This window comes from Pongo abelii, chromosome 2 (assembly GCF_028885655.2).
Source record: "Pongo abelii isolate AG06213 chromosome 2, NHGRI_mPonAbe1-v2.0_pri, whole genome shotgun sequence".
Classification (NCBI taxonomy): Eukaryota; Metazoa; Chordata; class Mammalia; order Primates; family Hominidae; genus Pongo; species Pongo abelii.
Window position 1 is genome coordinate 30428174 of NC_085928.1, and position 12423 is coordinate 30440596.

Here is a 12423-nt window from a genome sequence, read left to right on the forward strand (position 1 = left end):
CAAATGAAGTGACTCCTAATTAAGCCCTACAAAAATGTCAGCTCTTTTAAAATATCTGCAATGAAAAAAACAGAATCAACAGGAAGAAGGGAAAGGTGGCCTCTTAACCATTGAAGAAATTAGGCTTCACCTAAGGGCTCAATGCTTAACACCAATTATATAAAGTCACAAATAAATATGGCCGTGAGAAATTTCAAAATCAAATCTGCACCTAGGACCTATAACATGACTAGTTAATATTGGATTTTTCTTGGGCTACCCATAAGCCTCGGGGTGTTCTATTCTTTTTTGTTGTTGTTGCCCAGGCTGGAGTGCAGTGGTACGATCTTGGCTCACTGAAACTTCCGCCTCCCGGGTTCAAGCAATTCTCCTGCCTCAGCCTCCTGAGTAGCTGGGATTACAGGCACGCGCTACCACAGCCGACTAATTTTTGTATTTTTAGTAGAGACGGGGTTTCACCATGTTGGTCAGGTTAGTCTCGAACTCCTGACCTCGTGATTTGCCCACCTTGGCCTCCCGAGGTACTAGGTTTACAGGCGTGAGCCACTGTGCCTTGCTGGGGTGTTTCATTTTAATGGGCTAGGAAAACATCCAGGTCAGAAGTTACTCCTGCAGGCCTGCCCATGCCCAGCCAACCAGGTTGTTATTCCAACTCCCACTGAGCATAAGCATCTGCCTGCAACATGAACTGCAATGCTGAATATATTTAGCTATGAAAAACTCTAATCTCTGATTAATGCGATTCAAAGGTTACAAATTGCCCTTTAACAGATTAAACACCACATGACACATTGTCTGACCCTTGGCAGAAGTCCCCCAAATAGCAGTTTTGATGTGAAAATTAAAAATAACCTAATTATGAACACATAAGTCTAATGCTGTTGGTTAAACCTATATAAATTATACCTTTTAAAAACCTATACAACTTACGTCATTTCCAGCTCCGATTGTCTGAAATTAAATAACATTGCTAGTCTTACCTTCTGTAGGGTGAATGGCATCCAAGAAGAGTTGCTTGTTTGACCATTTATCCCCACTTCCTAAAAACAATGACAGAAAAGGAAAGAAAAGTGAAACTCTACTCTTAGTAGATACCCATACTACAAAAACAAGATGATATACAAACTAACTTTTGAAACATCACACAAATGAAGCTGAATTTTATGTCAATTACTTAATTCTTAAAATGGTATTTGCCAACTAAAATAATGAGGCTGTACAGAAAATGGATTAAAAATAAAATTTTTGTCTTTTATGAAATACAGTGTTGGATTATTTCTGTAACTTTAATCAAAGTAATCTGAAGATCAGTAAAAGGGAATGAAAAAAGCTGATGTTTTCACCTAATGAATAATGTTTCTTTACTGGAAGCAGAAGAAAAAATAATATCAATATACAAAACAAAACTAAGAAGCTGAAGTGGAAGTGAAAAGAAGGCCCAAATTAAGTAAAAGGTTACATACAGCAACATACAGGCACACATGTCTACACACAGGAGACAGCTGCGTTTAAAGCCTCATTCAAGAAACACGGAATGCTTCACATCTGGCCATGCAAGTAGGATGCAAATGGGCACCGGATGAGTTGGTTTATGGCAGTCACGACACTAACATGCAGGGAGATGCTAAAGAAAACCTGACCTACAGAATACTTGGCTGCACTGAGCCAGATGGGAAGATTTATCTTTTATGTGAAATAAGAATAGGAGTCCTGTACTATGGGAAGAAAGAGATCTTAAGATGAGCCCTGAAGAGGTTTAAAGGCCCATCAAGATCATACCAATGAGACAGACGTTCCAAGTAAAGAGGGGACAGAGTGCAATCAGTCTCTACTGCCCTTTCAAGTAACAGGCATGGGACCGAAAGAGGTCGGAAGAAGAGCCTGGCAAACAAGAGGGGGGTAAAAGAGACACAGGTTACAACTTAAGAGTGGAGAAAAGGGTCCGCAAGAATCCCCAAGTGTCAGAGGAAGTACAGAAATGGTGGCACTTTCACATGAACACGAAACTGTAAGATTTCATGAAGCAGGAAAATGTGGTCATGGTATGAAGGGCTGCCAAACATGTGAAAACCAAGAATAGTCAAAGAAAATAAATGGATAAGTGGTCAAGACTGAATTGCAAAACGCACCAAATACAGATGAGAAGAGGCAATTTTAGGATTCATATGGGGCTCTGAAAATAGAGACAAATATGGATTTGAACAGCAATCCAAGTGAAGGAGATTTGCATTAGCTGCAGAGTCCGGAAAGAATGAGAACACCCGCGTCAGGAGCTGATGGCATTGAAGCAAGCAGAGGGGAGGACAAGGCAAAGGCAGTGCACGGAAGCATTACTCAAAGATGAATCACAATGGAGGTGACCAAGAACCCTTCATGGAGGATGGAGGGCACCAATACCTTTTTCCGGAACATTGGGCTTCTCCTTTTTGTGCTTATATTTGCTGACAATTTTGTGGAATAAGTTCTTTTTCTGAGACTGGAAAGGACCTACAGACAATATTAATATAAATATATTTTAAATTCACAATGTTTCATAAAAAATATTGTGTATTTCTCAACAATTCCACCCTCCTCCCTCCTGTGGAATAAGCAAATTGAGTCTCAATAAATGTCATCTTGCATCTTCACTTACTTAACTGGTGCTCAGCCCCCTTTTTAGGCTTATTTAAACCCAGTGAGATTTTCCTTAGAAACGTATTGGGCAAAGCCTCCATTAGGGCTGGGACTCTCTAAGCAGAAATTGCAGATACAGTGAGTTAGAAACAAACTACAACCAATAAGAGCAAAGTGGCTAGAGTCTGTAATAGAGAAAAGATTTTACTTTAGACTCCTAAATACCATGAAGGAAAGGATGGCATATGTGTTTTATCTCTCCAGTGAAACTGCTTTTCACAACAAGGATAGCACTTTCAGGACAGCAGTTGACCCGACAGCATTAGATAGCTTTCTGGCCTTTTCTGAGAATAATCTAAGAAGATAAAAGTGACTTAAAAAGAGAAAATATCTGCCAAAAAACTTTATTCTGGGTGGAAGGGGGAGATGTTTCAGATTCTTAGTTTTCTCAGATAAAGAAACAAAATTGAGTTTTTTTTTTTTTTTTTCAGTGAACAATCAGAAATACCAGCAACAGCACTGACCTTCCCAAAGCCCTGGTGGCATCTCTCCACCTACCAACAGCTGCAACTACACGCTCTGCCTTCTGGCCACAGGTGAACCATTTGATGCTCCCATCTGGTCAGTTCCTCCACCCATGGCATAGCCCCACCCTCCTTGTCCAGCTCAACACCATCACTTCTCCCTCTCTAATGGGCCATTCCACCAGTATACAAACATAATTTCTTTTAACTTAGAAAAGAAAAAGGTGGCTCCTAACCTAACTTCCCTCACATCAGTTACTGCCTTAGTTCTTCATTCCTCCTGTAGCAAAAATTCCATAGAAGGGCTGCCCATGCTGTCTCCAGTTTCTCTCTTTCCATTCTGTCTTTATTTATTTATTTATTGAGACAGGATCTCACTCTGTCACCAGGCTGGAGTGCGGTGGGATGATCTCGGCTCACTGCAACCTCCACCTCCTGGGCTCAAGCAATCCTCCCACCTCAGCCTCCTGAGTAACTAGGACTACAGGTGGGGATCACCATGCCTGGCTAATTTTTTGTATTTTTTTGTAAAGTCGGGGTTTCGCCATGTTGTCCAGGCTGGGCTCAAGCAATCCGCCCACCTTGGCCTCCCAAATGCTGGGATTACAGGTGTGAGCCATTGTGCCCAGCATTCTGTCTTAAACTCACTACAACTAGGTTTCTGCCCTGCCACTCATGGAAAACTGCTCTTCAAGGGATCATCCAGTACCCCCATGCTGTGAAGGCCAATTGTGGGTCATTATTGCACTGGGCTGTTCCTGTAGCTTCTGACCCCTACAGCCACACCCTCTGCCTTGAATGTCTCCTTCACTGGGCTTCTAGGATACCACCTTCTCTTCTTTTCTCTTCTCCATCACTGATCTTTCCCTCTGTCTCCTTTGCTTATTCTTTTCCCTGACCTCTTAATTTTGGAAAGCTCTGGGCTTGGTCCTTGTCCTCGTCTCTATTCTCACTCATCTGGTGATTACCTCCACTGTCAGGGCTTTGAAATAAAATGAAATAACATAAAATAAAATAAAATGAAATAACATAACATAACATAACATAACATAACATAACATAAAATAAATAAAATAAATACCAGCTATAGGTTGAAGACTCAAAAACGCATCACCCCAGCCAGACTTCTTATATTGGGTGTATATGAAAAGTCAGCAATCTTATACTGTCTTACAAAGACTTAAGAGATCCAGAGCTCCATTACCTCCATAACCTCATATCCTGCCACTCCTTTCCTTTGAGTCTCTCTAGCTGCATGGGCCTCCTGGCAGTCGTCTGCACATGTAGTCTCAGTGTTCCTGACTTTAGGATCTCTGAACCAGCCATTACCTTGCCTAGAAAATGTTCTTCTCCAAGATGTCCGCACGGCTAACTTCCTCACCTCCTTCAAGGCTTAACTATCTTTAGACCACTCTACATAAAACTGCAAGCCAACCCCACGCCCATCGCTTGATCTCCCGTTCCCTCACAAACCTATTCTTTTAACTGATTTTTAAAAACAGCTTTGTTGAAATATAATTAACATACCATACAATTCACCCACTTAAAGTATAAAACTTGTGTTTATATTCAGATATTTGCAACTGGCACCAATTTTTGAACATTTCATCACCTCAAAAATAAATTCCAAACCTTTTTAATATTACTCCTCCTATACCTGTATTCCCCCTCTCCCTAAGCAACCTCTAATCTCCTTTCTGTCTCTATAGATTTGCCTACTCTGGAAATTTCATATAAATAGAATCATATAATGTGATTTTTGACTTAGCATAATGTTTTCAAGGCTCCTCCATGCTACAGCATGTATCAGGGCTGAATAATATTCCATTTAATGGATTGTTTATTCATTCAACAGTTGGTGGGCCAGGCGCAGTGGCTCACATCTGTAATCTCATCACTATGGGGGGCCAAAGTGGGTAGATCACGACGTCAAGAGATCAAGACCATCCTGGCCAGAAGAAAGGAAATAATAAAGATTAGGCCAATTTCTCTACATCTTTGTCAACATTTGTTATTATCTGTCTTTTTTATTATGGCCATCCTAAGGATGTGAAATGGTATCATTCCCATTGTGGTTTTGATATGCATTTCCCTGATGACTGATGATGTTAACTGGATTTTCATGTACTTATCGGCCATGTACTTGTTATATATCTTATTCAGAGAAATATCTATTCAGATCACTTGCCCGTTTTTATGAGCTGTCTTTTACTGCCGAGTTGTAAACATTCCTTATATAGTCTAGATAAAAGTTTCTTATCAGATATGTGATTTGCAAATATTTTCTCCCATTCTGTGGGATGTATTTTCACTTTCTTGGCAGTGTTCTTTGAAGCACAGAAGATTTAAATTTTGATACGGTCCAATTTATCTATTTTGTCTTTTGTTGCTTGGGCTTTTGGTATCATATTTAAGGATTCACTGCCAAATCTGAGGTTATAAAGATTTGCCCATTTGCTTTGAAAGTTTTATTGTTTTAGCTTTAACATTTAAGTCTTTGATCTATTCTAAGTTAAATTTTGTACACTGTATGAGGTAAGTGTCCAACTTCATTTGAATGTAGATAGTTGATCAAAAATCATTTTTTGGAAAGACTCTACTGTTCTCATTGGATATTCTTGGCACCCTTGTTGAAAATCAGTTGACCAAAAATGTATGGGTTTATGACAGGTTCTCTACCAATTCTATTCCACTGATTTATATGTCTATCTTTATTCTAGTACAACACTCTCTTGATTACCATTGTTTTGTAATTAGTTTTGAAATCAACTACTACTTTTTTCTCTTTAAAGATTGTTTTGGTTTTTCTGAATATCTTGCAATTCCACATTAATTTTAGACTCATTTGTCAATTTCTACAAAGAAGTCAGCTGGGATTCTAAGAGGGGTTGGGTTGAATCTGTAGATCAGTTTGGGAGAGTGTTTCCATCTTAACAATAAGAAGTCCTCCAATCCATGAACATAGGATGTTTTTCTATTAATTTCTATCATATTTGTTTCAGCAATGATTTTTCATTATACTGTACTTCTTTTGTTTGTTAAATTTATTTCTAAGTACTTTACTCTTTTTGATGCTATTGTAAATGGAATTGTGTTCCTAATCTCATTTTTAGATTGTTCATTGTTCAAGTGTATACAAATATAATTAAGTTTTATCTAATGATCTTATAACCCGCAGCTCTACTAAACTCATTTATTAGCTGTAATAGTTTTTGGTGGATTCCTTAGGATTTTCTATATACAAGGTCATGTTATCTGAGAATAAATATAATTTTACCTTTTCCTTTCCAATCTAGATACCTTTTGTTTCTGTTTCTTACCTAATTGCCCTGGCTAGAACTTCTAGTCCAATGTTGAATAAGTGGTGAGAGTGGACATTCTTGTATTGCCCCTTTGCCTAGGGGGAAAGCATCCAGTATTTTACCATTAAGTATCATGTTAGCTGTGTATTTTTTGTAGATGCCTTTTATCAGGCTGAGGAATTTCCCTTTTAACCCTAGTTTGTTGAGTATTTTTTTTTTAAAGGGCATTGACTTTTATCAAATGCTTTTCTTAGATCTATTGGGATGATCAGGTGGTTTCTGTTTTGTATTCTATTAGTAGGGTATGTTACACTAATTGGTTTTTGAATATTAAAGCAAACTTGCAGTCGTGAGGTAAAATCCCACTTAGTCATGATGTATAATTCTTATAAGTTGCTGAATTTGGTATGCCAGTGTTTTGTTGAGGATTTCTGTGTTCATATTTGTAAGAGATATTGATCTGCAGTTTTCATTTCTTGTGATGCCTTTGTCTTGAGAATGTCTTGAATGTCTTTGACATTAAAGTAATACAGGCCTCACTGAATTGGGAGGTGTTTACTTTTCTTGTAATTTCTGGATTCATTTGTGAAAAATTGGTGTAAATTCTTCTTTAAATGTTTGGTAGAATACAGTGGTGATGCCATCTGGGCCTGGGCTTTTTTTTTTTTTTCCCCCAGGTACTTTAAAAATTACTAGTTCAATGTCTTTATTAGTTATGCATCTATCAAGATTATCTATTTCTTAAGCCAGTTTCAGCAGTTTGTGTCTTTTTAGGAATTGTTCATTTCATACATGTTATCTCATCTATGGCTTTAGTTGTTCATAGTATTGTTTTATAATCCTTTTCATTTCTGTAGTCAGTAGTAATGTCTTCTATTTCATCTCTGATTCTAATAATTTGAGTTTTCTCTTTTTCTTCTTGGTCAATCTAGCTAAAATTTCTCAATTTTGTTATTTTCAGAGGACTAGTTTTTGGTTTCATTGATTTTTCTCTATTGTTTTAGTATTAATTAATTTCATTTCATCAACTCCTCTAATCTTCATTATTTCCTTTCTTCTCCTTCCTTTGAGTTTGGTTTGCTCTTCTTTTTTGAGTGTCTTACAGTAGAAGGCTAGGCTACTTATTTGAGATTTCTTTCTTAATACAGGCATTTAGAGCTATAATTTTCCCTCTAAGTTTGCTTTAGATGCATCTCTTAAATTCTCTTATACTGTGTCTTCATTTTTATTCATTTCAAAATACTTTCTGATTTCTCTTTGACTTCTTTTTTGATGTGATGGTTACGTAGAAGTGTATTTAATTTCTATATATTCGTGAGTTCCTCCAATTTTTTTCTACTACTGATTTTTAAATTTCATTGTACTATGGTCAGAGAACACACTCTGTATTATTTCAATCCTTTTACATTTATTGGTTTGTTTTATGGATTAACATATGGTCTACTGTGGAGATTGTTCCATGTATGCTTGTGAAGAATATACATTCTGCCATTGAGTGGAGAGTTCTATATATTTGTTAGTTCTAGTTGGTTTGTAGTGTTGGTTCAAGTCTTTTCTTGCTGATCTTTTGCCTAGTTGCTCTATCCACCAATTCTTTTTCCACTGTACATCTCACCTTCAAACAAATTATATATTTTGCTTATTGTTCAGGCTTATTTATTGTCTGGTTCCCCCATCATAATGTAATCTTGATGGCAGTAGGGTTGTTTTCATTCACAGATATAATCTAAATGCCTACAATGGTGCTTAGCACATGACAGTTTCTCCATATTTATTCCACGAACAAATAAAGCTCTTAATGCACTGCTTATCACAAAGTAAGAGCTCAAGAAATTATAGCTGTTGCTGTTATTACTGATACCATAAATCTGTGCAAGTGTTTTTTGATGACTACACTAAGCAATCCTTCTAAATAACCAATAGCAAATGCTTCTAAATTGGCTAGTGGTGGTTTGAAACGAAACTAGAAATGCTTCCTTGTTTGCCTCTTTGGGAAAAAGTGAGCAACAAGAGAAAAGAAAATAAATTTAACAAGTACAAAGAAAATATATCACATGTACATACTACACTAATATTACAGGTGTCTAAAATCTATTTGCAATCACTGCCTCATGTGTTTTATACAACCCAAGAAACTAGGCTGGTGGACCTGAATGATACATAGGCAGTCATGAAAAACAAAAGTAGGAGAAAGGAGAAAAATTACTACTCAGGATTATAAAGATCCTAGTGACTTACCTGTAGGAAAATAACTTAATAATAGGGTATTGGCTCATAGGAAGAATGATATAAAGAAGTAGTTCACAGAAGCAAAATGATTTGACGTATGCAGTGTGTTAGGAAAGAAGAAAAGAAATATATATTTTTGGACCCAATCATACTCAGAGAAATCTAAAAAGTAATTTAAAGACTAAGCTAAAGATAGAGCTTGTCAATTTTAACATGAAAAAATAACAATCATAGTAGTTTTGTACATAGAAGAGCTTCTGTAAACTTAAATTTTTAAAATTCTTTTCTTCTGGCCACCCCCCAAATTATAGATATAAAACTACTCTAAGTAAATGACAACTTCAGATGAAAAAAGAAAGTGACAAACTCGAAAAGAAATAGATAAGATTTAATTGTAGTCACTGAGAAGCAACCATTTTAGAGTCAAGAAGTGAAAAATTTGATTTCTGCCAATCAGCATAGTGTATATGTTGGGTATTTTGTCTACAGAAAATAAAGTCAAAATCTGTAATAAATAGCAAATATAAGGAAATTTACTATTACATCTTTTCCTTAGTCAATTATTACATTAATGTAGAAGTATCCATGGAGGAGGAAGAATGGTAGAAAGTAAAATGCAGAAGGGCTTTTAGAAGGAATCATTCAGAAAACAAATATTCACAACTGTTCTTCACTCTACTATGATATCTCAAGCTTCTGTCCCATCTCTTTCCCTACCAAATTTCTTGAGGGAATATCTGCGTCAGCTTCAGCTTATGAAAAAAAATCACTCATTGCTGGTATGCAAACTGGCTTAGGTCTCCACTTAAGTTTTTGGGCAGATGACCTGTATTCTGAAGGTATCAATCTCCTTTGCACCTCAACTTCACAGCTGGGCAGAAAACAAAAGGGCCAAACGACAAGCCGAGAGATTAGGAGGGGTGCCAGAAGGACATTGACAATAACCTTTCCAGAACATTAATGTTCAAGGTTTGCTGAAAAATGAATGTTTTGGGGGTGAGAAGTTGCAGTGACACAGGAGCCACTTCAGCATGAGCCTAGCATGATACTTTTTCAAGGTCAGTGAGTACGGTGAATTAAGTGAACCTGCTCTTTACATCTGTTGTCAGAAACAAATGTCAGGCGTAACTCTGGTGGTGGTGGCTTTTGCCCAGGTTCCATAGTTTCATGTTTTTAAACTATATATATGTGTATATATATAAAGAGCAAGGGTTTTCTTCTAAGACTAGGCTACCATTTCTGTATTGGACTTGTAAGTAATGAGTACCCAATGAAAAAATATATTCCTATGCAATAATTTACAGCAATGTGCTCCCACCTGCAGGGCATGTGCATTTACTGACTTGAATAAGTTCTCTGAGTCAATCAGTCACAATCAAGTTAAGATTCATTGAGAGGGAGGAGCCACTTCATTGGGCTGGACATGCATGCATTGTTAAGGAACTCAAAATCGTATCAGGTATACATTTTATACCTGCAAAGGTGCTGCCACCATATTCCTGAAGAAATTTGGTGGCAGCGGAGGCTTTCAAACAGTTATGGAGAAAGATACAGAACTCTGCCCAATCTGGAAGCTAAAATTTCCTAATAGGAGATCTATCATCACATCTCGGCTCTGTAAGACTGAAAGTACTATTGGCTTGGCCCCACCTCAAACAGAGGATTCTGTCTTTTCAATCCTGTAAACCTACTTCTTTTATTCCCACTGTGATTTTTTAAAATATTCAATGCCTTAACCATTTTTGATTTTAGTCTTAAAATGTAAGTGTGGATTGAAAAAATATAAGAAGGATCAACAGTATGTTTGATAATAGGCCAAGGAACTATGTAAAGATGGAATAAGGTTAAGAAGTGAGTCTAGTAAGTCAAGATGAGGCATAATTTCAACACAATTTTTTTTCTCCATGATCCTACTTCCACTGAAAAATTACTATTCTACAGAGAACTGACTTCTAATACTTTCGTAAACAATGCTTCATCCATTATCAGTACATGTAAAAACATGTGTAAAACAAATCTCTTAGGAAGTTACAGTTAAATTTAGACATATAATTTAAAGCTTTCCTTTAAAAATATTTTAAAATAACAGAGAGATGACTCAGAAAACATTAAGTTTGGGCTGATTCAGCTGAATTGCATTGTGAGTTAGTTAGATTAGAATTTACTGGATAATTCATTTTTAGAAGGAAAGGGAAATCCTATTCCTGTCATCATGCTCTGTTCTATAACATAGCCCAAGCTGGAGGAAAGTGGCCTTTAAAGTTATTTTCATCCCTTTTCATTGTCGAGTTTTTGACAAGACCTATGCCACAGACAGAAGAGGCGGGGCACAGATAGTAGGATGACCATGGGACAGACAGGAAGAGACTCCTTAGAAATACAGATACGAATATGGAGGCTACTGGGAAAACAGGAATAAATCCAAGCAGGTACTATGACTTTGAGATATACAGCTATATAAATGCATACATACAAATTTCTTCTAGAAATTACACTTTAGAAAAATTCTATACATTTTATGTAAGCTGAAGTACCTAAAAAGGCACCTAGTATAAGTCATGAAGGAAAATATAATGAATATTGAATGATGACAAATGAAAAAATAAAATATAGACAAATGGCAAATTATTAGATGAAAAATTAGGTTTCTGATGGACATATACTCTTTTACTAATGAACTAATGATCTTATACACAATGTTTGCTCTGAATGATTCATTATGCAAAGGTGGAAAGGGTCTAGAGTCTAAGAAAACAATCTCCTCTATCCCCTAAAGATCAGGCAATTATAGCACAGCTGGTATGATAATTTCATTAATAATAGCTTGTAGTCTAGTATATTGGTGCTGCTAATGCCAAATTACAATCAGTCACAAATACTATTTCTTTAGTTTGCTGAACAGATAATATATTATTTAATTTCTGCTTATTTTAATTGCATTTTGCTTCACAAATCTGAAGGCAGAACAAAATCTCATCTTGGAAGACTTCCCACATATGTAATTACTGATATACTATATAAGAACCAGTGACTTTGTGGCTTGAGAGGTATAATGGAAGAGTTAAGATGATATTGTATGAAGTATAATCCAAAGCTCCAAAAAGCTATTTCACATCAAAAGAAATACTGTTAATCTCAGCTGGGAGAGAAAAATTGTACAGACAACTAAGACCCAAGAGAAGGTCTCATGAAAATAGATCCTAACTTCAGGGTTTTATAGCTTTACAAAAATAAATCTATTGTTACACTCCCTGAGAGATAATTCAGCCAACTTCAGAGCTCTAACGTGAATGTTTTGGGAGTGGAAGAAGGAATAATGTCCTGCACATCTATCAATTAAGTTCCATTTTATTGGCTTGTCAGGTATTTATCAGCAACTTTAAATCCAAGAATTATGGGAGCTCAAGATACTTGGCATCTTTGGGCTCATGGACTACTTTTCCTATTCCTAAATATCTCCAGGGCACAGAGACTATCATTTCATTTGGCAATCCATTATGGTGCTCAGCTCCCTACCTGTCAACAAGCCTACTTTATTTCTATCTTGGAAGATCTTGATAGGACCCTATTTTATTTTCTCAGACGAGCAAACTTGGTGATGCAACAACATTTCTTTTTTAGTTCTTTATTCACTAGACTTGTTTTTATTAATCACAGAGGAAAACTGAGCTAATTCTAAAATGACGTTTATATACCTCCCTGGCTTTAATCATGAAGGGGAAATTTTCTTCAACCTTTCAGTTCTGTCTTGAGAT

The 12423-nt window shown here is 36.5% G+C and overlaps 1 protein-coding gene across 31 annotated transcripts in view; it reads right to left on the reverse strand.

Moving 5' to 3' along the window:
• BBX (BBX high mobility group box domain containing) overlaps window positions 1-12423 on the reverse strand; it is a 280471-nt gene that overhangs the window by 18821 nt on the left and 249227 nt on the right. For 21 of the 31 annotated variants that reach the window (XM_003776174.5, XM_054551569.2, XM_063721806.1 and 18 more), the window contains 2 exons: window positions 2398-2487; window positions 981-1040 (listed from right to left, as the gene is read on the reverse strand). In XM_003776174.5, coding sequence (XP_003776222.1) covers window positions 981-1040; window positions 2398-2487 — 150 coding nt within the window. The remainder of the gene's footprint in view (window positions 1-980; window positions 1041-2397; window positions 2488-12423) is intronic. The other 10 variants (XM_003776175.5, XM_054551573.2, XM_009238564.4 and 7 more) reach the window with 1 other exon arrangement.